Source organism: Gasterosteus aculeatus, chromosome 17 (assembly GCF_964276395.1).
Source record: "Gasterosteus aculeatus chromosome 17, fGasAcu3.hap1.1, whole genome shotgun sequence".
In the NCBI taxonomy this organism is placed as follows: domain Eukaryota; kingdom Metazoa; phylum Chordata; class Actinopteri; order Perciformes; family Gasterosteidae; genus Gasterosteus; species Gasterosteus aculeatus.
In genome coordinates this window covers 15755357-15782099 of record NC_135705.1, presented here as the reverse complement: position 1 = coordinate 15782099, position 26743 = coordinate 15755357, and the positions used below count along the sequence as shown (strand labels likewise).

The 26743-nt window shown below is 41.9% G+C and overlaps 4 protein-coding genes across 8 annotated transcripts in view; 2 read left to right on the top strand and 2 right to left on the bottom strand.

Moving 5' to 3' along the window:
• Positions 1-1619, top strand: part of prickle2b (prickle homolog 2b) — a 65144-nt gene extending 63525 nt beyond the window's left edge. For all 3 annotated transcript variants that reach the window (XM_040202925.2, XM_078091566.1, XM_040202926.2), the window contains one exon: positions 27-1619. In XM_040202925.2, the coding sequence (XP_040058859.2) occupies positions 27-979 (953 nt within the window). In that variant the 3' untranslated portion in view covers positions 980-1619. The remainder of the gene's footprint in view (positions 1-26) is intronic.
• A 7362-nt stretch (positions 1620-8981) lies between these two features.
• On the bottom strand, positions 8982-15846 carry LOC120834723 (solute carrier family 2, facilitated glucose transporter member 9). Of its 2 annotated transcripts, none has more exons than XM_040202944.2 (12): positions 15662-15846; positions 14937-15032; positions 14636-14796; positions 14435-14559; positions 14230-14359; positions 13836-13984; positions 11520-11707; positions 11320-11430; positions 10099-10200; positions 9939-10014; positions 9740-9867; positions 8982-9628 (listed from the first exon to the last, which is right to left on the bottom strand). In XM_040202944.2, the coding sequence occupies exons 1-12, from the start codon at positions 15758-15760 to the stop codon at positions 9443-9445; spliced, it is 1551 nt and encodes a 516-aa protein (XP_040058878.1). In that variant the 5' UTR covers positions 15761-15846; the 3' UTR covers positions 8982-9442. The 2 variants fall into 2 exon arrangements, with proteins under 2 accessions (XP_040058878.1, XP_077947690.1); XM_078091564.1 differs by having other exon boundaries at positions 14636-14758; positions 15662-15804.
• Positions 15847-16312: 466 nt separating this feature from the next.
• Positions 16313-22395, bottom strand: slc2a9l1 (solute carrier family 2 member 9, like 1). Of its 2 annotated transcripts, none has more exons than XM_040203298.2 (12): positions 22296-22395; positions 21519-21614; positions 21218-21378; positions 21017-21141; positions 20812-20941; positions 20422-20570; positions 19653-19840; positions 19453-19563; positions 18221-18322; positions 17310-17385; positions 17088-17215; positions 16313-16976 (listed from the first exon to the last, which is right to left on the bottom strand). In XM_040203298.2, the coding sequence occupies exons 1-12, from the start codon at positions 22317-22319 to the stop codon at positions 16791-16793; spliced, it is 1476 nt and encodes a 491-aa protein (XP_040059232.2). In that variant the 5' UTR covers positions 22320-22395; the 3' UTR covers positions 16313-16790. The 2 variants fall into 2 exon arrangements, with proteins under 2 accessions (XP_040059232.2, XP_077947689.1); XM_078091563.1 differs by having other exon boundaries at positions 21218-21340; positions 22296-22335.
• A 555-nt stretch (positions 22396-22950) lies between these two features.
• On the top strand, positions 22951-26440 carry psmd6 (proteasome 26S subunit, non-ATPase 6). Its single transcript, XM_040202946.2, has 8 exons — positions 22951-23395; positions 23804-24009; positions 24254-24399; positions 24524-24743; positions 24836-24944; positions 25179-25347; positions 26040-26117; positions 26214-26440. Exons 1-8 carry the CDS (start codon positions 23251-23253, stop codon positions 26308-26310), a joined length of 1170 nt encoding a protein of 389 aa, XP_040058880.2. The 5' UTR covers positions 22951-23250; the 3' UTR covers positions 26311-26440.
• Positions 26441-26743: the final 303 nt, after the last annotated feature.

The following is a 26743-nucleotide window of genomic DNA, read 5'->3' as shown; positions in this document are numbered from 1 at the left end:
CAAAATCCAACTCTATTTGCCTGCAGGCAACTCAGCAGATGGAGCAGGAAAGCGGCAGGAGCATCTTTCTCGTTTCTCCATGCCAGACCTGAGCAAAGACTCTGGGATGAACGTGTCAGAGAAAAGTAACATGGGCACCCTAAACTCCTCAGTTCAGTTTCGAAGCTCTGAGTCTATTCACAGCCTCACTGCCAGTCAACCCTACATGGAAATGGATCCTCCCAGGTCCTCCCAGTACCAGGTGCAGTACTGCGACCACCCTGGTATGGGTGGCGGAATGGGTATGACCAAGTTACCACCTGGCTTCACTTTCCAGGAGGAGGATAGGGTGAGTTTGGTGAGCAGCGCCAACGCTGCCCGCCTACCCCCCATCAGTGAGTGCAGGGTGGGTGGTGTCGTTAGTGGAGGAGGTGGAAGGGGAGCCAGTATTAGGATAGATGCTCCAGAAAATACTCCCCAGAGGCGCCGGCACCACCACCACCGTTCCCGCAGGTCCCGGAGATCCCGTTCAGAAAACGCTCTCAACTTGGTGGCAGAACGAAGGGTGAGACCTCAAGAAAGAGCACAGTTACGTGTGCGTGAGGATTACGATCGTTTCCCGCCACCAAGGAGCGTCAGGGACCAGTTTGGAGGAGGAGGAGGAGGGGGGAGATACCAGCCCCAACCCTTCAGGCAGTGCCCCAGAACCACTTCAGACCTGACTCTTCAGAACCCCGGCGCCAGCCGACGCACTGGCTTGAACCAGTATTCCTGGGACGATTACGATGATGATGATGGCTGGTGCTCAACTTGCTCTTCATCCTCCGAATCGGAGGATGAAGGTTACTTCTTGGGTGAGCCGATTCCCAGACCCATCCAGCTGCGCTACCTCAGCAACCAGGAGCTCGTCCATAAGTACAACGGGATTGGAGGACCCAACCACGGCGGGCAGTTACACACCCGCAAACGCAGAAAAAGCAAGAACTGTATCATCTCCTAACACCCTCTCATCTGGTAAAAGAAATTCCTCTTTGTCCAGACTGTGAACACTATCTCCCATCTGGAACAAAAAAAACAAAGTCAATCTCAAAGTCCATTTATTCAGTGTTGTTGAGTTATGAATATCAACTAATGAAAGTCAGCGATGGACTACAGTTGGTTAACAGTGAAAAAGCAACAGCGTTTGCATGTTTGTTCATTTTAATGTTTCGGAATATCTCTTGAGTGTTAAGGCTAAACGTTCAATGCGCTGTTCTATTACAACATTTATCAAAAGCCGATGTGCAATTGTTTTTTTTAACTTCACTTACATGCAGCAGACAAGTGTGCAAAGTAGTTGGTTTGGTACAGCTTAGCTTTTTCACACAATGTGATTTAGATATAGAATATACTGTGCTATTGTATTCAGTTCATAGTATGTACATAGATAAATGAATTAATAATGTCACTTAAGTTAAGGAAGTCCATGTACATATGGTTGTAAATGAGGCCTCACATATTTTTATATTTTGTATGGATAGAATCATTTATGTAATAAATATCTATAATGTAGATATAGAATATGTCAAAACCAACGTATGCATGTTTTATTTGGCTGACTTGGTCCTGCATTTGGAATAAAGGAGTATTTCAGTGAGTGATTTGATTGACAGCTTGTGTTTCTCTCCAGAGGATTACAACACACGTGTCTGGTGTTCACAAGAGTGCGTAACAGTCACCTTCTCCATCTGTTTAATGCATAAATGAATGACAATGTGGTGAAGATGTTGGTTAGGACCATCCCCCTCCACTGGGTTGTTCTACTTGCATGGTAATGGGTGCCGTCACATTCGAACAAATCAAGCTCCATTGTCCTGGAAACAGATGCCATGGAAGTTCTGGTTTATTGCATCAACATATGCAAGTTGGAAACTGCTGACAACGGTCCAGGGATTTATTTATTTGTGTGTGTGTGTGTGTGTGTGTGTGTGTGAGCGATGGCAGGGCCAGTCTACCAGTCCACCACATTAGTTCAGATTGAAAGATATCAACTAGGCGTGTAACGATTCATTTTAACAACGATTCAATTCGAATCTCGATTCATAGTTGCCGATTCGGTTCATGGACGATCTGGGTTAATTTAGAACGATTCGATTCAGAGACTTGAAATCGATTCAGTAACTTTACTGGACAGTGCAGGCAAAGTTTCTGAGATCCCTGTTGTTTCTTGTAAGGAAATCAGGTTTAAATTAATTATGGATATTATAAACAAGCAAACAACAATTAATGGCAAATGTATTAACCTTTTATTTGAATCAAGTGCCATTTTCAATGTAAACATTACACAATAATTACACAATGTTAAATAATACTCAATTCACAGAACCCCGGATTTTCAACCACATTGTAGGGTCGCATGTCTTTACAGATAAACTTGCCAATTGTTACTGTGATGTTGAGTTTGGTGCTGGCGAGGCCTGAGGTGTCTGCAGAGCTGGAGTTACCTTCTGCTGCTGCTGCAGCGGTAACGCTGCTAGAGGTGCCTGACTGTCGGCGTTGTTTAATCCCACGGCGCCTTAGTAGATGGCCGGAAAGATTCGTTGTGTTTCCGTGTTTTGTTTTTTTTGGCTTCTACATATTCTACAAACAGCGACTGACTTATTTAGAGCACCGTGTTTGCAAAAGCTAAAATGTTTCCACACGCTGGATCGATAAATTGGTTTGTAAATGTCTCGCTCGCAGTCGTCTCCTCCACGCTGTTTTGTTGTTGTTCCGAGTTTCACGCGGCTGCCGCTGTGTCCTGATGACGTCGCAGACTGAATCGAGTAACGTTTAACGTGTCTAAAGTGCTAAAAACCAAACAAACAAACACTCATCCATACCGTTTTTGTACTTTAATCCAATGTGCAGTTTCCAAGTATCGATACAATCGATTATGTACCATATCAATCGATTTGTAATCGATATATGTCGTCCGGAATGCCGATTTGCGGAGCACAGATCAATTCAGTTGGATCGCAGGAATATAAATCGATTAATCGATTCAGTGAATGAATCGTTACACCCCTAATATCAACTATTGCTTGGATTGTCATGTAATTTGGCACAGACATTCATGTTTTCATCCTTTTCCTTCTAATGTAGCGTCATTGGGTAATCCAGACTATATTTAACGGACACCATCCACCACACTTTTAAAGTGAGAGGTGGCAATTGTTATGCTAAAATTAGATGTTGAATATGGTTGACATTATACCTGTTAATCATCTGAATAGTACTGTCATTGGGAGCATGCCCAGTTGTTCCCAATTATAATTAGTTAGCCCTTGACGTGGCTGTAAACTGGTAACAAATAAGAGTAATCCTGGAGAAGTCAACCTCTCCCGTTGAACTATTGGCAAATACATTTCTAACAGGTGGAGTCGGTAAGCGTTAAGCATTGTCATGCTGTAAATAGGATTGCCATGTTGTCCATCTTGTCCGAGGATTACTGCCGCTGTTGCCCCTATAATCCAAACAAACACACACACATGTTTGGAACAATCTGTGTGAGTGCCAGCCGCTTGATTAAAGGGGTTGAAGCACTAATTCTGTTGACATGATTGGCACATTAGTCTGTTTACTTCACCTAACCTCAACTTTCAAGGCGTTTGACCCAGTTTTCATGTTTACTCTCGGATAACTCCCAGACGGGGAGCAAAAGAGTCCTCATTTAGTCAGCCTTGATACGACAACCAGCTGCACTGACATGTGAGATGCATTATATCAGACAGCCGATGGCCCCCGTTCCATGAATGTGGACTTTGCGTTTAGCAAGTTTTCAAACTACAGCTGCAGACTGTTACTCACATGAGCTACCAAGTATCACTGCAATCACTTTCTCCAGACATGCCATAAAACACAAGTTTGGACTTCATTAATGTGGATATTATTGTCCTTGAGCTTTCCTCACATCATTAACTTAGCCCATACTATGGTTTCCCCATTGGTCGCTTTCCAGGTCTTTACCCAAGCATGTGGTGCTTCCATGTGTTTAATTAAAAGCAAATGAAGGCCCAACCGTAAGGGGTCCCACAGATTGCAGCCATATGCTTCCCGCGCCGTGTCATATTCAAGGTAGCGGATGGTGGCAAGATAATCCTTGAGATGCTTCCAGTTGTGACACGTGTACTGTCAGCCAAGCTGTGGACAGTAAATTAGATCCATGAGCTCTGAAGGTCCAATTCTCAATTCACAAAGAGTTGAGAGTGAGGGGAAATTCTCAAAATGTCAGGAGGAGGAGGTTTTATCAATGATAAAAAGCTGTTTTTCCTCCCAAGAGACATGGTTCTCTCCAGTCGATATACAGTAACTTATGTATAAGTACTTATACCACCTAGTACTTATTCGATGAACGAGTGACACAGTGCTGATATTTGGAGTCCTTTATCAACATTGCCCAAGCTAGAGACAGTTTTATATTTATCATCAAGTACAATGTTCAGGATGAGACACTGCTCTAGTGTACAAGGCCCAGGACGACTCATTTTAAAAAGTTCAAATCAGCCTTTTTACTGCTTTTTCTTTTAACATTTTAATATAATACATTTTTATATCCATTTTTTTCTAATACACTTTTGTTCATTTTTTTCCTGCCAATGTTCATCGTCCGTTGAATCACATTGACAGCACTGCGGTTCATTAAGGCCGGACAGAGTATGCAGTGTCTGCAGAACAGACAGACATCCTTTCATTAACCCCGAGGTATGTGGATAAACAATGAGCAAATCAGGTGAGGCAGTGGAAATGGACAGAGCTCCTCTTTACGGTTCAGGCAAACCTTGTTCACTGGTGCTAAAATGGCTGCTTGCATAACAATCTACCTGTATATCTTCTCACCCAGCTACCTTCTTTATCCCCCTAGATTTTGTGAGGTCGAGGAAGAAGATGGAAGAAGAAGATGAGTTAGCCATGGAAAAAGAATCACATATTTACTATTTTGTCCACTTGTGTGCCCTACATCACAGTCACTATGTATTACGGTACCATAGTTTCAGAAATCCTAATTAAAAAACAAGCTACAAAATATAGAAACAAGTTTTTATCTATAGACTATATTAGCTCTGCCTGTACATCAAAATCCAATTCAGTTAGAACGTTTAGCAGTTTAATTAACAGCCACACATGTTAGGTGCCTGTGTGTCTCTGTGTATGTCTGCGTGTGTTACGGCCCACATGCACATCCGTCATGAGTTAAAGCCGTTTGAGTTGTTTTAGGAGACTCTAAAAGCCATCATTACAGGTCCTTAAGAGCAGATCGGCTGCAAATTACAGCTGCGCTCTGAGCAAACTAAAATAGTCTGATTCAATTATTTACAAATGAAGAATGCCAATGGGGTGTTAACGCACACACACACACACACACACACAATGGGCTGGTGAATAGGAGACGCGTGACAGGACTGACTGAGGCCTTAGCAGCAGTCTTCCCTCCTTCTGCCTCATCATGTGTGTTCAATTACTGTGGCAAGAATACTCCAGAACATTGTCAGTTCATCCCAAAATAAAGATATTACAGTGTACTACTAATTAAATCTTTTTTTAGAATTCATTATAATTATTAGGGAGCCTTTTTCTCTTCCCTTTGGTGTGACATCCCCATGTTCTGACGCTATAACTGAATAGCCATTCGGGCAGTCTTAACTTATTTTTTAAGTTAAGACTGCCCAACCTATATTTTTTGCCGACCTGCACAGCAGACACAAAGCATAGTTATCGCCAACCAGTTTTCAGGTTTATTTACATTCAAGCAGCTCCTAACTGTCTGAAAAAAGAAATGTTAGTTAAGCAGTCAAGCAGTGTTAGACTAGTAGACCTTGACTAAACCTGCTAATCTGGCAATAAATTCTCACACGCTTAAGTGTGACCTTTGCCCTCCCACTGGCCTCAACTGTGACCGGTCAACACTTCGTACGCCACTCGGCTTCACCCTTTAGACTAATCGTGTTTCAATAGACATGACTTTTTCGAAAGGCAATTTATACTGTACATAAGAATTAGAAAACACACTGTGCACCATTAATCAGAGGTTACAATACGTCTCATTGGGGCCCTCATTAGGCCTGATTGATGTCTTCCATTCACACTGAGAGAAATAGTAACAATTCATTTCCAGTGTTGGTTCAGCCTCATCTGACACATTGCGCGGCGAAATGCTGCCAGGTTTGTGTTAATCCCCGGCGCCAATGGCCCGAGGGGCACCTCGCCATAAGTGGAGAATGGCATGCTGGGTATCTCAATGCTGCGTTGCCAAAAGGCTCTGTCTGGTTCATGATATCAGCCGGCTTCACCCCTCCTCTCTGTGACTCATTAACAAGCTCAGGATCCAGGAGGGATCCCATCTGTGTGCCACCTGTACAAAATCATCACCGATTACAACATTTAATGCAGGACACCATTCCCATTTGTTCCTAAGTTTTCTTCAATAATATCAATTAAATATCTATTCCCTTGATTGCTGTCTTTTCTTCCTTATCTTCCTCTTCCCTCACCTCTCTCTGTGTGTATCTCACTGTTTTACAGAATGATGGATGGACCAATCTGCCAGCCAGCTGTAAATGAGGCAGAGAAGTTCTGTGAAGTCAACTTTACAGCTGTTCAAATGATTCAAATGATGGAGAACTGCCATCTTTTGTAACCTTTGGTGGGGTTTTTTGGGAAGTTGTGTTATGGATGACATTTTTATTTCAGACGGTTTAGGTTTTAATATTTCAGGATTATTCTTTCCTATATTTACCTTCATTTACAGGTATGACCTTTATTATGTTAAACCTGGTGCTTTTTCAGCTCCAATTTTCTAAGATATTTGTACTATACTATATCTATATTATATAGTAACACTGGAATCTTAAGTATTTTTAATTAGCTTCCTCGGATACAAGGTTTCGCTTTTTTTCACATTGGGAAACTATGGGTATTGTTATTAAGTAATCCTTAGGATCCCAACGCAAATTTGCTATAATTCTACTTCTACCAAATCAACAAATATATATTGCTTTAGGAAAGTTTTCATTCACAGAGATTTAAAAGGTAAGTTGTCTTTCGCTGAAGCAACAGAATGGCATCACTGTGACCAACTAATTCCTTCGACATCTGCTACTCATCCTCTTCCACTTAGGCAAAGTAGATAATCGTCAGAGACAATGGACGATTTAATCAGGTGGATTTTTGTGCAACCTTTGCACTAATAGTTTCATTCAATAATCATATTCACATGGCGTACATAGAGCAGCATGTGTAAGCCTATTTCCTGGAGAATAGCACCATTTTTTGCATATCCAGAAATCATGCAATTAGACCCAAGAATAAACAAACAAACTCGAGGCTTAAGAGACGATGACTCATTCAATCTGTAATAAACCCGACTCTAGTCGCTCCTCTCTTATTTGCAGTGCTGCCAATGAGCTCAGTGTTGCCAGGGAAAAAAACTGAATTTTAATGCCCCTCATTGTTTTTTTAAACTTTTCTTTGCTATGCACGGGTTCACCACTGGAGGAGGACATAACTTTCTTTTGGAGTCTCTGTGAAAGATGGAAAAACCCTGAGAAATACCAACAGGGAGCATTGACAGAGCGTCAATGGTCTATTTTTTATTCATCCCTTGCATGCATCATTTCAAATGGCATAAAGACAATAACAGATAAATGGTTTTAATAAAGAGAGAAAAAGCATCTACAATGAACCTGATCACATGTTATAGAAATATAATAATAGTTTTCCGTAACTATTTACAACTTAGGCTAAAAAGTTAGTTTAAAATGTGCCAAATGTTAAAGGTTCTACCAGTAAATGCAACTTTCCACTTTCCATCAGCTTCATGGACGTCGCCTTAATTCCTGCAGTGGTTCAACATCTCTGCCTGCTGGTGTAACGGAGACATCACAGCTGTAAAATAGTTCCACTGAGACCGAGAGTCAACTATTTAATTTAGCGCTACATTTAACTGAGGTTGGTGTTTCTCAAGATTCTGGATTATAGATATATGTGTCTTGGGCATTCTTCGAAATCAAAGAAAATCCATTCATATTTGGTTTGTTCCTCATCTGTGAATCTTGCCACCAAAAAAAATGCAAAATGGATACAGGGACAACCTAAGTCTGCAAGAGTAAACCGCTCACGTTGTTTCTCAAGTTAGTCGTCCAGATGTTTATACCACAAGCAAGGAAAGACCTTCAAGGACTCATATAACAAAGGCTGATGTTGGAGGAGAATGGCCCGAAGAAGGAAAACTGTCCAGGATGCAATGCTGGCATGATGCTGTACATGAGCACAACATTAAAAATACTACTGAGTCATATTCGTTTCTCCAACAGTTAAGAAGTAGTGAATATATTGACAACGTTCTCCACTTGTGTTACTGGCGTTTTATCTCAATGCTAAATAGCAGCAGTAGTTTAGCACTCTCCCATTACTGTCACTTGGTCACAGTTCTCACTTTTGAGAATAAGGTACAAAAGTAAAATAAACCAGTTAAACCTCAGTGTGAGCATGAAAGGGATAACACCAAGGTCACCGACACAAAGCCTCTGGAATACAACCTCCACTTTGAGCTCAGATTGCACTGAGAAGGATGAAAATAAATGAAACACTCTGCAAGTCATTTTCCATTGATTTAATTCCCTGCTATGGTCCGAGAACAGAAAAGCAGAAGAAAAAAGTCTAAAGGGAACAGGGAGTGATTTATTGCTGGAGACCAGGGGGAAGGAAACTTCTGACCTCTTAGTGACAAACACTTTGCCGCTGCAGGTGACGTTTTATCGGATGTGGGTAGCCCAAATAACAGCAGTTTCACTAGTATGAAGCTGGTTTGCTCTCATTTTGCAAGTTTAAATAAAACATCAAGATTGAGCATAATTTGCTTGAACTCAGCAATTGGATTTTTCATCCGTACTCAAATGTATGATGACTTTACATTCCCTCAATGACTCATTGGAGAAGTACGAGTCAGGAAAGAAGAAAAAACATCTGTGATGGTCTTCAGCAGCTTGTTTCAAAGATCTTTCAAAACTGCCATGTAATGAAGTCTTTCATTTATTAAAATCCAAATGAGCAGCTGAGGTTGTTCGGCCACAGTTCATTTGTCAAGCACGTGATTTCAGTGACATTTCAGTGGCAAAGTACAAGTAGTCTTCGGTTATTCCATGGAAATCAATTGCTGTTTTATTGTTTTGTGTCTTAGGTCAAAATAGCATTGAAAACGTGTGCATTTTCTCTTTGCACAAGAAACAGTCATACTGAATATCATGACATGCACAAAGAATGACAGAAATACCAATACGTCTGCATTAGTGACCTGTAAGCGTAACCTGTTGATGGACATTGTGCTGTGTTATAGGTTTGTCTCAGTCATTTAACTTTAACAAACCATAAACTTTTACCTCTTGGTCACACACAGCCACACTCGTTTGTGCATTTAAAATAACAGTCGACTGTATCTGGACTGCGATCACAACTTAGTTTCCAATGTCTTTTCCTCTGAGAAGGATTTCCCACAGACGGTGATGGCTTTGAAGTCAGCAGAGATCTCCAGCATGGTCTTCCCTTTCGTCTCAGGCAGGAGGAAGAAGGTGTAAAGAAAACCCAGCAGGCACACGCAGGTGAACAGCACGAAGCAGTACGAGTCCAGGGCATCCTGGGAAAGAAGAATCACAACATAAAGCATCAGAAATAACCTCATGTTTAAATGTTAAATGTAAATAGTGATGTTTCTTTTGTCCGTTGGTGCAATGTTTGTTGTACTCACAATAAGGAATGGAAATACTAGGCCCAGTACAGCGTAGAGCAACCAGCGTAGTATCCCCAATAGTACAAATGCAGCCAGTCGGTCGGACTGGATGAAGATCTCACTGTGGAGAGTGCTTGAGGCTCCCCCTGGGTGAACCAGAGACACAACTTAGGGGAACATCTTTTCTATGTGAACCAAACTGCTGTGGGACACATACCAGGTCCCCCACAAAAGAAGATGATGAAGAGGAAGATCAAACCAGTGGAAAAATATGGAATCCAGTAGCTGGAATCCTGCATGAAGAAACATTTGTATTATGCAAATATCAATACATTCTTCCATACTAACCAAGCAATCTAGAGCAAACATTCTCCTACCTTCAAATTGAGCATGACAGTGAACAACAGCAAGCTGGCAGACATGAGGCCGTAGCCCCCCCAGAATAAAGGCCTCCTCCCACTCTGCTCAATCAGCAGCCCCTGGGAGAGGGGAAGGTACGAGAAAAGATGTTTCGTCCTTGTGCAGAACACAATGTCAACCAACTTTGATGCTTCTGATTTGTGTGTTTACACTCAGTATCCACAGTTTATGCATCCTATGTGCCAATCATTTAAACACAGTCGGCTTTCCCACGTTACTTTGTAAATGTTCAGTGTTGATGTTTACTAGGTTGGCTCCAACTTTTCTGCTTTTTGCTGGGATGGAAGTTGAGCTTTTGAAATACTCTATAAACAGCAGCAGCACCATATATATATATATATATTGTTATGTCACAAGAGGCTGTGTCCTGGAAGGGCATACATTCCCATAAAATGGCTGTAACCAGGAACAGCTATGATTCCATCTGCTGGTGGAGTCGAGAACTCCACCCCTCAAGTCACGACATTCTCGCACACCTGAGACCGATCAGGGCCTGATGACCTGAAGGGCTTCCAAGGGTTAGAGACATAGTTAGTGGGAGTCTGTGGGGTTTGAGAGACGAGCTGCAGGTTGGGCTCTCTGCCAAGGACCAGACCGCTCCAGCAGGGTTTCCACGAGGAAGGCTGGAGATACTTACCATTGGAAATACTGACGTGATGTTTGAAGGATTTACTGCTGGATTGGCCACGGGCTGCCGCTCTGCTTGTAGTAAGACTGAAAAGACTGTTTATTTATCTTGGGGAATCAGGATTATAATTTCACCACCAAGAAGAGACTGAGTTTAAGTTTGGACAGCCGGAGCCTTCGGTACACTTTTGAATTTGGACCGTTGTTTCTGTTAATTCCCAAGAACTTTAATAAAATCCTTGTTTATATTTGACCTTGGTGACCTCGCGCTACGAACTGTCCCGCTGAGAGCTCTTATGACATCACAATATATATATATATATATATATATATATATATACACGTATATTGTAGATAGATATACAGAAAAATTATGGCAGGGCCAGTTGTTCAAAAAAGAGTTAACAAATCTAAGCTGAACAGCTGGAAACTTCACCAGAGAATATCAACTAACAGCCCAGGAAGGAAAGTAGAAAAAACAACATTTCTGTGGTGAAATCTGGAGAAGATGCAAAGAAAGGATGGCCAAAGACGCGCAGGGAGTCACTCACACAGAAGATGGAGGTGATGATTTGAGATACTCCAAGACCAAGAGTCACATAGCGGATCTTGTCAGTTGGTATGCCGGCCTTTTGGAAGACGTCAAAAGAGAAGATATTGATCTGGGAATCAAAGAAGCATTGATTTTATTCTGAGAGATTGCAACCTTCATTGTTTGAGCAAGAAAGAATGAACTGAAGTCCGTCCTCACTGCAGGAATTCCCGAAAGCTGGTTGCAGCAGTAGACGACGGACATGGTGAGAAGCTGCCATCGAACACTGCAGTCCCTCAGGAACTGCAGGGTGCTTTTTCGAGGGGCCGCCTCAATGGCAGCCTGTTCGATCAACATCTCGTCCATCTCTTGTTTGTAGTCACCTTCGCCCCACAAACTCTGGAGAGCTGGGATGCAAAGACAGGGAACACAATATATTCACGTATACATAAAGAGAAATGTGCTCTTCAGCTCACATGAATACACACAGCTGTATGGTTTCACTCACTAAGTGGTAAAAATGGTAATGTTACATTACATGTGATTTAGCTGATGCTTTTATCCAAAGCGACTTTCAATAAGTGCATTTTAACCATAAAGATACAAACTCAAAAGAACAAGAAAGTGTAATTTCAGCAATTAAGTAGATTTAAAACTTGCTATAGATAAGTACAATTTAAGTGCTACAATTTGTTAGTCTTTCTTGTCAAGGTAGAGTCTGAAGAGATGTGTTTTTAGTTTGCGGTGGAAAATATAAATGCTTTGTGTTTTGGTGTCATCAGAGAGCTCTTTCCACCATTTAGGAGCCAGGACAGCAAAGGGTTGTGATCTTGTCGAGTGTTTTGCTCTCAGTGTGGGAGGGACGAGCAGTTTTGCAGATGCAGAGCAGAGAGTGCGGGTCGGGATGTAGGGTTTGACCATGTCCTGGATGTAAGCTGGACCCGATCCATTCACAGCATGGTACGTGAGCACCAGTGTTTTGAACTGGATGCGATCAGGCACTGGTAGTCAGTTTAGCTAGCGGAGGAGTGGAGAAGTGTAGGAGAATTTCGGAAGGTTAAAGACCAGTCGAGCTGCTGCATTCTGGATGAGCTGCAGAGAGACCCGCCAGGAGAGCATTACAATAGTCGAGGTGGAAGATGACAGGAGCCTGAATCAGTATCTGCGCTGCCTTCTGAGTGAGAAAGGGACGTATTCTCCTGATGTTGTAGAGCGTGTACTACAGGATCTTGTTGTTGCTGTAATGTTGGGAGTCAGGGAGAGTTGGCTGTCAAGTGGCTCACTGAGGTTCCTAGCCGTCAAAGTCGGCGTTACCACGGAGTTGCCAAAGTTAACAGTCAGGTCTTAGGTAGGGGAACCTTTTCCTCGAAAGGGAAGTAATTCAGCCTTGTCAGGGTTGATTTTTAGATGGTGAACGAACATCCAGTTGGAGATGTCAGTCAGACAGGCAGAGATCCATGCAGTCACCTGAGTGTCCGAGTAAGGGAAGGAGAGAATTAGTTGGGTGTCATCGGCATAGCTGTGGTAGGAGAAGCCACGCAAGCCTATGACACAGCCTAGAGAGTTGGTGTAGAGAGAGAAGAGGAAGGGACCCAGGACGGAACCTTGAGGAACTCCGGTAGTAAGAGGACAAGGTTCAGACACAGATCCTCTCCAAGATAGGATAAAAGAAGGGAGAGAGCAGAGCCTGAAACACAAAGTTTCTGAAAGGAGGGAATAAGCATCTGATGGATTACTGGGTAAAATGCAGCAGAAAAGTCCAGAAGGATGAGGACACAGGAGAGAGCGTGGAGTTGCTCTGAGACCGCGAGGAGAGCAGTCTCAGTGAAAGGGCCTGCCTTGAATTCTGACTGGTCAGGGTCAAGAAGGTAGTTTCGGTGGAGATAGGAGGAGAGTTGGTTAAAGATGCGTTCAAGAGTTTTGGACAGAGAGGGAAGAACTGAGACCGGTCTGTAGTTGTTTTCTTCAAATGGGTTGAGGGTGGGTTTCTTCAGGAGAGGGTTAACTCTTGCCTCCTTCAGAGAGTTGGGGAAACGGCCAGATGACAGAAGTGTTAATGAGACAGGTGGAGAAAGGACGAATGTAAAGGGGGATAGATTGTAGAATATAGGATGGAATGGTGTAAAGAGGGCAGGTGGTCGGACAGGCAGCGGTTACTAGGGTAAGAACCTGGTTAGGAGACAAGGGGATGAAAGAGGGAAGCGATAAAGGAAGTTTGTGAAACACAAGTAATAGGAGATGGGTTTGAGAAAGAGGAGCGTGTTAATTCAGACGTTAGGAGTACAACGAAAGGCTCTATAATCCAAAATGTGTTGTGAACCAAAATCCACAGTACATATTTTTTAAATGTATATAGATTTCATTAAGCATTTAAATCAAACAAAAGAATGCTTGTTGGCAGGTAATTGTTTTTGTGGGTAATAAGCTCTTCAAACATTTCCATATGAATTTCGAGAAGAGCATTGTTTTGTGTTTAAGATTGAGATCGTACTTTTGGTTAGTTAGTGTGGGATTGTGGGTAAACAACCTACCAACCTTTTTTGCAAGCCTTTTCACAACCTTTCTCTATGAATAAGTATCTGGGAGCCTCGGGGAGAAAAGGTAACACTATAACCTGAACCAATGACAAAAGTGCAGGGACCGAGAGGACGATGTTCCACAGTTGCTCGCGACCAAGGAGCTCACTAAAAAAAGCACAAGAAGTGTTGTGATCCCGCTTGGAATATGTTAGTTAGACATTCATGATTGCATCTTTATTTACACTTCCTAATATTTTACTGAAGCTCTTTTTTCAAATATTTTACTGAAGCTGTTAAAACATCTCTTAATTGTCTGACTCGTTATCAAAATCTTATTTCCAGTACAATGAATAGGAGATGAAAAATCCAAACTCTCCTTCTCCTATACGTATTGACAAAGAAGTGCATACCTAAGTCCCAAAAACTGCCCCAACAGTTTCCCAAGTGACAAAAAGATGGCTGAGGTCAGAGTCACAGTCCCTCGTATCTTCCTAGGGGAAATCTCAGCCAGGTACATTACATGGGAGCTGGCCCCCAAACCTGTAGGTCAGGAGAGGGTGTAGATTAGAGGTAAAAATCATGATGTACTCTGTAAAACACTTCCTGGTGCCTCACCTGCGGAGAAGCCGTACAGAATCCTTGCCACGATAATCATTTCATATGATTTGGCACTTTTACTTGTCAGCATGATCCCCCCTGCAACTATGGCAATGAAGCTGGTGCAGATCATCGCCTTTTTTCTGATAGAGGAACACATCACTGCAAGTCTGTTTAAGGCAACAGGACCGAATGCTGCTTTGAGTCGCTTTTATTCACCTTCCCAGCGTGCCGGTGATCAATTCCACACTGAAAGCACCAAAGAGTCCCCCGACAGCATACATGGAAACAATGAGGGACCAGATGATCGTGATGGTCCGTGGGGGTGGAGGCTCGTTGTACCTGTGGAACCAGCTGCTATTGATGAAGCTCTGAATGTACTGCAGAGAAAAAGTACATTTTGTAACTTGATTAAATAATAGGAACGCTCCTTTTTACTTTTCACTTTCAAACACACACTCAGCCACCACCGGTAACTGCAGGTGGAAAAGAGAATGAACCAAAAGTTGAAGCATCTCACCGGTGATGGAGAACTCAATTCAGTACTGTGGTAGCCACTTTGAAAGCTTCCTCCAATTCCCAAAACAATGATGAGGAGCAGAGCGTTCCCACGGGTCTGCAAAGCAGAAGCAAACCGTACACAGACGGGTGTGATCGGTGTCACTTCAGCGGCCTGTATGTAACTGTGTGAGCTTCTTATCGTGTTACTTTGAGATATTACTCTTTTAGAGAAAGGCAAAATTCTACTTCCCACTTGACTTCCTGTATATGAATGATGGGGAAGTCCACAGGTTTGTGACTTTTGTAGATAAGGAGTCTGTTTCTGAGGTGTGACACTGACTTTTATTTCCCCCCAAATACAGTAATTCTGTCTTGCTTAGTTCTAAATGCGTTGAGTGACCCTATAGTTTTTTGTAATGAATGATGCAACCTACCTATTCAGAAACTGACACAGCAATGACTCAGCTAAAACTGGTTTGGAACCGTCAATGAATTCACACAAATTCAAAAACAACCTGCGCGCCTAAAATAACATGTTTTTAATTTCTGTTTCCACCATTGATAAAATATATGGGCTAAAGCATGGTGTTATATCTAAAACATTTATATATAATATATATATATATATATATATATATATAAACAGGTGTTATAATGTTAACAATGACATTTCTTACTGCTTATTACATTCTTATGAATATTTATGTTTGTATAAATGATTCCTTAGGAATCGGTAAAGCCTACCAGCTGTTGAAGCAACGTTTCCATTCCGTCTGCACTGCCGTGGTCCTTAAAGTACAGACTGAATGTACTCTTTAAAGTGTTGTTTAGGCTGGTTATCATTAACTTTTCTGTCACTTTTCTGTGACTAGAAGTAAAGTAACAGGCAGTCCCGTTGCACACCAGCAGTGATTTGCTTGTGTGAGAAACTCCTCTCAATAGTGTGAAATGTCATTTAACCATCAGAATTATTAAGTTGGTGAAAGGTCAAATGTCTAACTCAGTGCTTTGTCATATTTCCGTGCTTTGGCATATGCAAGGTTTTACCAAATTGCATATATAACGTCCTCAAGAGCATGTATTGCATTGGTTAACATTCCTCTTGTGTGATTTAATGTATTGTGCATACAAAGCCAGTAGCCTGGTATAGAGTCCTGCATTTAGTGGCCGTGTGCTCACACTCATGTCCAGTTGAGGGCAGTAAATGATAGCGTTGTTGTTAAATGTCATCCTTCGCTCTTTCCGTCCCTCGTTGACTGCTGAACTTCCGCCGGAAACAACTCAGTTCGGTGTTTTCCGTAGTCATCGTTTGCATTGTCTGCACTAAAGATGACTTTACATTCCCTCAATGACTCATTGGAGAAGTACGAGTCAGGAAAGAAGAAAAAACATCTGTGATGGTCTTCAGCAGCTTGTTTCAAAGATCTTTCAAAACTGCCATGTAATGAAGTCTTTCATTTATTAAAATCCAAATGAGCAGCTGAGGTTGTTCGGCCACAGTTCATTTGTCAAGCACGTGATTTCAGTGACATTTCAGTGGCAAAGTACAAGTAGTCTTCGGTTATTCCATGGAAATCAATTGCTGTTTTATTGTTTTGTGTCTTAGGTGAAAATAGCATTGAAAACGTGTGCATTTTCTCTTTGCACAAGAAACAGTCATACTGAATATCATGACATGCACAAAGAATGACAGAAATACCAATACGTCTGCATTAGTGACCTGTAAGTGTAACCTGTTGATGGACATTGTGCTGTGTTATAAGTTTGTCTCAGTCATTTAACTTTAACAAACCATAAAGTTTTTCCTCTTGGTCACAGACAGCCACACTCGTTTGTGCATTTAAAATAACAGTCGACTGTATCTGGACTGCGATCACAACTTAGTTTCCAATGTCTTTTCCTCTGAGAAGGATTTCCCACAGATGGTGATGGCTTTGAAGTCAGCAGAGATCTCCAGCATGGTCTTCCCTTTCGTCTCAGGCAGGAGGAAGAAGGTGTAAAGAAAACCCAGCAGGCACACGCAGGTGAACAGCACGAAGCAGTACGAGTCCAGGGCATCCTGGGAAAGACGAATCACAACATAAAGCATCAGAAATAACCTCATGTTTAAATGTTAAATGTAAATAGTGATGTTTCTTTTGTCCGTTGGTGCAATGTTTGTTGTACTCACAATAAGGAATGGAAATACTAGGCCCAGTACAGCGTAGAGCAACCAGCGTAGTATCCCCAATAGTACAAATGCAGCCAGTCGGTCGGACTGGATGAAGATCTCACTGTGGAGAGTGTTTGAGGCTCCCCCTGGTTGAACCAGAGACACAACTCAGGGGACGCGCTTCATTATTTGTGCACACAAACATCTTTTCTATGTGAACCAAACTGCTGAGACACATACCAGGTCCTCCACAAAAGAAGATGATGAAGAGGAAGATCAAACCAGTGGAAATATGTGGAATCCAGTAGCTAGAATCCTGCATGAAGAAACATTTGTATTATGCAAATATCAATACATTCTTCTATACTAACCAAGCAAACTAGAGCAAACATTCTCCCGCACATTTAAGGATGTTGGCTTAAACGAAAAGGTCATCTTTAATTTGGTTGGTTTTGCATCATATTTTCACTTTTACTTAAGATTGAATTAAAGACAAATATTTTTCCCAGCTACCCTTCGTATTACCTGCAGACATTTTGAAGTAATATTTTTCTGAGATTTCTGCCTCGACCCCAAGAAATATTAAAGGTAAACTTTGATTTTGTTTTATGATACGGACTATGTGGCAATGTCTGTGTCTGTGGTGTGCTGCTTCCATTATTATGTTGGACCAGGACAATTATGCTGCAAAGAGTTTTTTCTGATGAATTAATACATATTTATTCAATGATATCACTACTAAAAACTGTTTTCCGTTGTGGCAGAAATCTGAAAGCCTTAAGATCTGCATGTCTTGACATTAAAATGTTTTCATTTGACCCAACAGGATCAATCTTTTAGGAAACAACCAATATAGCAAAATGTGTACAGAACAATGTCTTGTTTCTTCTCGGATGTTAATAGTTATGTAGTTGATATCACCATCAGAAAAACTATATTCCGAGAATAAAAAAATACAGTTAATTGTATAATGTGTAAAATATAAACAGACGGAGCACGTGACAAAATGTGTGTGTCTGTCTCCTTTTAGTGGAATGACAAAGGGCTCTGGTCCCTGTGGAATGACAGAATAAAGTACCTGTGATATATGACAAAACCTCTGGGGCGTGCAGGATGGTGGGCTGAAGTACATTGGAAATCCTTTAACCTACCTTCAAATTGACCATGACAGTGAACAACAGCAAGCTGGCAGACATGAGGCCGTAGCCCCCCCAGAATAAAGGCCTCCTCCCACTCTGCTCAATCAGCAGCCCCTGGGAGAGGGGAAGGTACGAGAAAAGATGTTTTGTCCTTGTGCCAAACACAATGTCAACCAACTTTGATACTTCTGTTTAGTATGGTATCATTTAAACACAGTCGGCTATTTCACGTTATTTTGTAAATGTCAAATATGTTTGTATATGTAAATGTGTGGGTCATATATAAACAGCAGCAGCATGTGACAACATATATATATATTAGGGCTGTCAATATAAGCGCGTTAATCTATGCGATTAATGTGGCCGAGAATAATGCAACATATATTTTAACATAGTTAACGTACGTTTGTTTACTCCCAGAAGTAAACCGGAACTTGACCGCAGAAATGAAATGGCCGCTAGCTGCGGCCATTTAACGTTACATTAAATGCAGAGAGCTTTTCATTTTGGAAGTAAAACAAACAGAGGCACGACATACAGCGGAGAACTGTGCAGAAGAATTACTCCATGTGTCAAACAGAGGGGGGGTGAGTGACAAACGGACCACTAAAAGCACTGCTATGCTAAGCTCGTTGCTAGGCTAAGCTAGCTGCTGGGCTACTTCCATCTCAACATCTGACGTTACCCTGCTCGGCACACAGTCTGCAGAGGACCACCACTGTGTCCCTATAAGGCTGTGGTTTGAAAACGTCCTGGCCGAATGTGGGGACAAAATGCACGAGCACAGCAGGAAGTCACTAGTTCAACATGTTCCACCAGGTGCAATTCTGCCTCCGAGATGATTAAATGTGTGTAGTTTTGTGTTTAAAATAACATTAACAATTTAACAACATTGTCTAAAATACACACTTCCTAAAGTGATTACTCATTACTTTTAAGATGTAGTCTTTAGAAAAAAACAATTATTATAAACAACATTATGGTAACAAGAACATTTCTTAATCGCCATTAATCGAGATGTGCGATTAATTAGTTAATTTTTTCATCTATTGACAGCCCTAATATATGTATATATATATGAACAGAAAAATGATAGCAGTGCCAGTTGTTCAAAAAGTGTTAACAAAGTCTACGCTGAACAACTGGAAAGTTCACCAAAGAATATCAACTAACAGCAAGGAAAGTAGAAAAAAACACAACATTTCTGTGGTAAATCCAGAGAAGACGCGCAGGGAGTCACTCACACAGAAGATGGAGGTGATGATTTGAGATACTCCAAGACCAAGAGTCACATAGCGGATCTTGTCAGTTGGTATGCCGGCCTTTTGGAAGACGTCAAAAGAGAAGATATTGATCTGGGAAACACATGAGTATTGATTTTATTCTGAGAGATTGCAACCTTCATTGTTTGAGCAAGAAGGAATGAACTGAAGTCCGTCCTCACTGCAGGAATTCCCGAAAGCTTGTTGACGCAGAAGACGATGGACATGGTGAGAAGCTGCCATCGGACACTGCGGTCCCTCATGAGCTGCAGGGTGCTTTTTCGAGGGGCCGCCTCAATGGCAGCCTGTTCGGTCAACATCTCGTCCATCTCTTGTTTGTAGTCACCTTCGCCCCACAAACTCTGGAGAGCTGGGATGCGGAGACAGGGAACACAGAAACGGAGAAATGTGCTATTCAGCTCACATGAATACACACAGCTGTATGGTTTCATGCATCGAGTGGTGTTAATTCAGACGCTAACAGTACGACAAAAGGCTCTGGAATCCCAAATGTGTTGTGAACCTAAACCTATTTACAATTGGCAGGTAATTGTTTTTGTGGATAATTAGCTGTTCTTCAAACATTTCCACATGAATTTCCAGCAGAGCATTCTTTTGTTTAAGACTTAAGACAGGCGACAGTGGGAGAGTGGGGAGCACAATCGTCCTTCAATCAGAGGGTTGGCGGTTCGATCACAGGCCTGGCTAACCTGCATGTTGATGTGTCCTTGGGCAAGACACTTAACTTAAGCTGCGCTTGTAGTGTGAATGTTAGTTACTGATGGGCAGGTTGCTCTATGTCATCAGTGTATCAGTATATGAATGGGTGAGTGATGTCATCTAGTGTTAAAGTGCTTTGAGTGGTCGAAGACTAGAAGAGCGCTGTGCAGTCCATTTACTTGGATTGTACTTTTGGTTAGCTACTGTGGGTTTGTTGGTAAACATACCAACCTTTTATGCAAGCCTTTTCACAACCTTTCTCTATGAATGAGTATCTGGGAGCCTCGGGGAGAAAAGGCAACACTATAACCTGAACCAATGAGAAAAGTGCAGGGACCGAGAGGGCGATGTTCCACAGCTCCTCGCGACCAAGGAGCTCACTGAAAAAAGCAAAAGAAGTGTTGTGATCCCGCTTAGAATATGTTAGTTTGTTTGACATTAGAAAATTGCATCTTTATTTACACTTCTTAATATTTTACTGAATCTGTTAAAACATCTCTTAATTGTCTGACTCGTTATCAAAATCTTCCATTAACAATGAATAGGAGATTTTCAAGGGATTCTCCTTATGAAAAATCCAAACTCTCCTTCTCCTATACGTATTGACAAAGAAGTGCATACCTAAGTCCCAAAAACTGCCCCAACAGTTTCCCAAGTGACAAAAAGATGGCTGAGGTCAGAGTCACAGTCCCTCGTATCTTCCTAGGGGAAATCTCAGCCAGGTACATTACATGGGAGCTGGCCCCCAAACCTGTAGGTCAGGAGAGGGTGTAGATTAGAGGTAAAAATCATGATGTACTCTGTAAAACACTTCCTGGTGCCTCACCTGCGGAGAAGCCGTACAGAATCCTTGCCACGATAATCATTTCATATGATTTGGCACTTTTACTTGTCAGCATGATCCCCCCTGCAACTATGGCGATGAAGCTGGTGCAGATCATCGCCTTTTTTCTGATAGAGGAACACATCACTGCAAGTCTGTTTAAGGCAACAGGACCGAATGCTGCTTTGAGTCGCTTTTATTCACCTTCCCAGCGTGCCGGTGATCAATTTCACACTGAAAGCACCAAAGAGTCCCCCGACAGCATACATGGAAACAATGAGGGACCAGATGATCGTGATGGTCCGTGGGGGTGGAGGCTCGTTGTACCTGTGGAACCAGCTGCTATTGATGAAGCTCTGAATGTACTGCAGAGAAAAAGTACATTTTGTAACTCGATTAAATAATAGGAATGCTCCTTTTTACTTTTCACTTTCAAACACACACTCAGCCACCACCGGTAACTGCAGGTGGAAAAGAGAATGAACCAAAAGTTGAAGCATCTCACCGGTGATGGAGAACTCAATTCAGTACTGTGGTAGCCACTTTGAAAGCTTCCTCCAATTCCCAAAACAATGATGAGGAGCAGAGCGTTCCCACGGGTCTGCAAAGCAGAAGCAATCCGTACACAGACGGGTGTGATCGGTGTCACTTCAGCGGCCTGTATGTAACTGTGTGAGCTTCTTATCGTCTGTTTCTGAGGTGTGACGCTGAATCAACTACGTACATTAAATGGTGTTATTATGTTATCCCATCCTTTATTCAAACCCAATCTACAAGAGTGATAAAGCAGGACACCAGATTAAAAGTCCATAGAACATATGTCGATTCATATTTAAAATATGGCCCTGTCTTTCCACACTCATTGAGATTAAAACTGTCACCCTTGATGGAGAAACTCTGTTCCAAGTTTAGGATCACTCAACTTTTTTATCCCCCCAAAACAGTAATTCTGTCTTTTGCTTAGTTCTAAATGTGTTGAGTGACCCTTTAGTTTTTTTGTAATGAATGATGAAAAAACAATTATTCAGAAACTGATACAGCAATGACTCAGCTAAAACTGGTTTGGAACCATCAACGTTAATGTTTAATGTTTTTACTTTCCGTTTCCGCCATTAATGAAAGTTATAAGGGCTAAAGCGTGATGCTAGATGAACACAGATACTAGGATACTAGGAGTTAAAATGTTGACATAAAACAACAACGACATTTCTTACTGCTTAATACATTTCTGTGAATATTTATATTTGTACTAAATGATTCCGTAGAATTCGGTAAAGCCTACCAGCTGTTGAAGCAACGTTTCCATCCCGTCTGCACTGCCGTGGTCCTTAAAGTACAGACTGAACGTACTCTTTTAAGTGTTGTTTAGGCTGGTTATCATTAACTTTTCAGAGTCACTTTTCAGTGACTAAAAATAAAGTAACAGGCAGTCCCGTTGCACACCAGTGGTGATTTGCTTGTGAGAAAAAACTCCTCAATTTCATTTAACCATCAGAACTATTAAGTTGGTAAAAGGTGAAATGTCTAACTCATTGCTTAGTCATATTTCAGTGCTTTGGCATATGCAATGTTTCACCAAATTACATTTGAACAGTACCAGTCAAAAGTTTGGACATGATATGAAACAGCAAATGTGTCCAAACTGTGCATATAACAACACTGCAGCCCATTCTTCATAGAACACAATATTACATAAACTAAACATACACTGGTCATAAACAGACATTATTAACGGTACTTTTGAAAATGTCCTGATTTTGAATGAACTTGAATGTGCTGTTGATGGTGGTTTAACTACAATGCAATATACAAATTAAACAGAGGTTAAAAAAATGGTGAGACAGCTGCAACAAGATGTTATTAAAAAGGGGTCATTTTCAAAGTAAAAACAGGTCAACTCAATTTTGGAAAAAAATGTTAGAATTGTATTGAATTGTTTAGCGTTCCTCTTAAGTGATTTAATTTATTGGGCATCGTTTCCAAAGCCAGCAGTCCCGCATGCAGTGGCCATGTGCTCCCACTCATGTCCAGCAGAGGGCAGTAAATGATTGCGTTGTTTGTTAAATGTCCTTCTCCGCTCTTTCCGTCCCTCGTTGGCTGACTTTCCGGCGGAAACAACTCAGTTCGGTGTTTTCCGTAGTCATCGTGAACTCAGGCTAGTCGATAACCGCGAGTACTCTGTCTGCACAAAGAAATCCTCCCGTTTGTGTCTTTGTATCTGTTTTTTTAAACTAAAAATGCCACTAGAAAACCTGGAGGAGGAGGGTCTGCCCAAGAACCCCGATCTGAGGATCGCACAGCTCAAGTTTCTGCTCACTATGGACGGTCACCGACAGGACGCCAAAGTGAAGACCGAGCTCATGGACGCTATCAAAGCTAACAGTGAGTTAGCACTTCACTGCATTGTGCGACGTGTAACGCTAGCTTCAGTAGCTTTGCTCACTATAAACGCGTTCACTTCGGGGTTGCGTTTTGTTTCATAAACGCAGACGCATTCCGTAAATGTATAAAATGTATTTAAACCTAATTAGCACTCCAGCTAACGCTGTTAGCGGACGTCGGTTAGCCGTCAAGCAATCTGACGATGGCCGTTTGTTAACCTAACTATTTAGGCATGTTATTAAATTCAAATTATGTGTCATGTGTTGAGTCATCGACAACGGCTAGCGGTGACGTATATGATACGGGCTGTTTACGAGTATGAGATGTAACGTTATATGAGATCACGTCACGGCTTTAGGCTTTTCTAGTCCACAGGCTAAAGCTGTGTTCCTGTTTGTGTTTCCCCAGATATGGCGCCCTATTACGAAGGTCTGTGTAAGGATCTGAAGTGGCAGCTGGACGGTGATCTGCAGAGCAAAATGAAAAAGGCCAACGAAGAGGAGCTGAAGCGCCTGGATGATGTGCTGGAGGATGCAGAGAAGAGCCTGGGAGAGAGTGAGATACGAGACGCCATGATGGCCAAGGCTGAATATCTGATCAGAATTGGAGACAAGGTAACTCCTTCAGTAGGCTCAAAACACACTCTGTCAGACAATAATGTATATTGAAAACAGATAATGTTGATAATGACACCGCGTCAGATATCATTGATGTGTTGTAATGTATAGTTACAATCAAACAACGTATTTTGATTTCTGAGCACGGTTTTGATCAAATTAGAGTTGCTGAACATTCTTCTCATACAATCAGGCATCCCTCTGAAATGGTATTTAACTTCTTTGAATCGTGTGTCCACAGGAAGGTGCCCTAACGGCCTTCAGAAAGACCTACGACAAGACAGTGGCTTTGGGACACAGGCTAGATATCGTATTCTACCTGCTGAGGATTGGACTTTTCTACATGGACAGCGACCTCATCACACGCAACTCGGAGAAAGCCAAGAGGCAAAGGCTCTGATATTTTTCATAGACCTGTGTATATATATATATATATATATATACAACATCTCAACCACCAGCCCCTGTCGTTGTTTAAGTGCTCATCTCTCTGCACCTATTTTCTACACAGCCTTATTGAGGAGGGGGGAGACTGGGACAGGAGGAATCGTCTGAAGGTCTACCAGGGCCTGTACTGTGTGGCCATCAGGGACTTCAAGCAAGCTGCTGAGCTCTTCCTCGACACAGTCTCCACCTTCACTTCCTACGAGCTCATGGACTACAAGACGTTCGTCACCTACACTGTTTACGTGTGCATGATTGCCCTGAAAAGGCCGGACCTCCGTGAAAAGGTAGGAGACGGGGTCGTGGTGCGAGCGCTAACTGTCTCCAGACACTTGTTTAGATTGGCATTATGGCTGCAATGAAATGTGTTCCTCTTCAGGTGATAAAAGGAGCAGAGATTTTGGAGGTGCTGCACAGTCTACCTACCGTTCGCCAGTATCTCTTCTCCCTCTACGAGTGCCGTTACGCTGTCTTCTTCCAGTCTCTGGGTGAGGAAGCATTTTGTTTTGCCCTACGGAACAAATACATTAGCTAGTAACTTGGAGTGTTATTGCGCGTTTATTTCCTGTTTATTTCCTGTGTTCTTTAATGCGTTCCAATATTTAAGTCTTGCCACAATTGCATTATGTGTATGTGTCATTTCGCTGTATTTTCCTTCTCTGTAACGTTGTGATTTTTGAATAATTACCTTTTTTAAAAACCTTGTTCTCTCTTTGCCACAGCCACGGTGGAACAGGAGATGAAGAAGGACTGGCTCTTTGCGCCACACTACCGTTACTACGTGAGGGAGATGAGGATCCAGGCCTACAGCCAGCTGCTAGAGTCCTACCGCTCCCTCACCCTGGGCTACATGGCCGAGGCCTTCGGTGTCAGCACAGAGTTCATTGACCAGTAAGCACCTTTTTAAACCATGTTCGTACGCCTTATCCACTGGAGAGATACAATGTTTAGTCTCAATGTCACTGCAGAATCCATGCTGAAGTTCTCTCGTGGTTTTATGAGGGTGCTGCATGTCTTATTTTATTTTACATACAACTGTAATGTATGATCTATAGATCACTTAATTCCGAATTTGTAATCTGATGTGGCATATTGGAGCTCATCTGGTTTGCTTATTGTCTACACATGACAATTCAATGCAACCGGCCTTACAGGACAGTGTTATTCAAATAAGCAGCGGCTGTGAGTTATCTTCACAATAGAAGTCCACTGTTTCTGCTGCGTTCTTTCCTGTCTGCAATACTTGTTTTATTAAATAAACAAATGCGTTTAGAAATTATTCAGTGAAGGTCTCCGGTTATTGTATTATTTACAAGCATGGAAATTGGGAAATGTTGGGTTATTAACAGTAACCAAACCCAGTTTTCGTCCTTTCGACAGTGAGACACCTGCTCTTGATAAAATGTCCACACATGCTGGCCACAATTCCCTGAGATCTGATTTGAACGTTTTTGATCTTCTCAGATGTCAATGCTGGCAATATCCAAACTGAACATTCAGACCTAAAATGAATGTGTCCTTTGCACAATTAAACAAGTGGAACCACAGCCTCTGTCACATATTTATATTCTCTTCTTCCTCAGGGAACTCTCCCGATTCATAGCTGCTGGACGTCTCCACTGCAAAATCGATAAAGTGAACGAGATTGTGGAAACTAATAGGTAATGTTGCCATTCTTTGAACCTCAGTACTTTAAGGTACTATAAATACCTCTGTAAATACGGGCAGAACTCAGAACTTCCTTTGTTCCTTTTCAGACCTGACAGCAAAAATTGGCAGTACCAAGAAACCATCAAGAAGGGCGACTTGCTGCTGAACAGAGTCCAGAAGTTGTCAAGGGTTATCAACATGTAACCGCGGTTGTCATATTTTTATGCAACTGGGACTTGCATCATTCTTCTTGGTATACCCAAACCAGTTATTAGTCTGACAAAGTGACTCTTATATTGTGTATATAATAAAATTTGTTTAACTGTTGACATTACATTTCTCTAGACTTTTTTTAAATGATATTTGAGTGGAGATCCAAGGCGTGATCGTGATTTTGTCTTTGTTCTTTCTTGTGCACATAATTCCTTATGTTTGTCTGTACAAGCCGTCCCATCCTCGTGAACGTGTCACCTGAGGAATGCCAGAATTTCTTCCAATTTGGAACAAATTGGTGACCTTACACCTCTCATTCCCGTGAATGCACTTCCTGCAGAATAGTTTTTATCTATAAAAAGAAATTCTCCGGTGCAAAAGGTTCAGTGTTGGACATTGTTCTTTTATCAGTGCTTTTTAACGC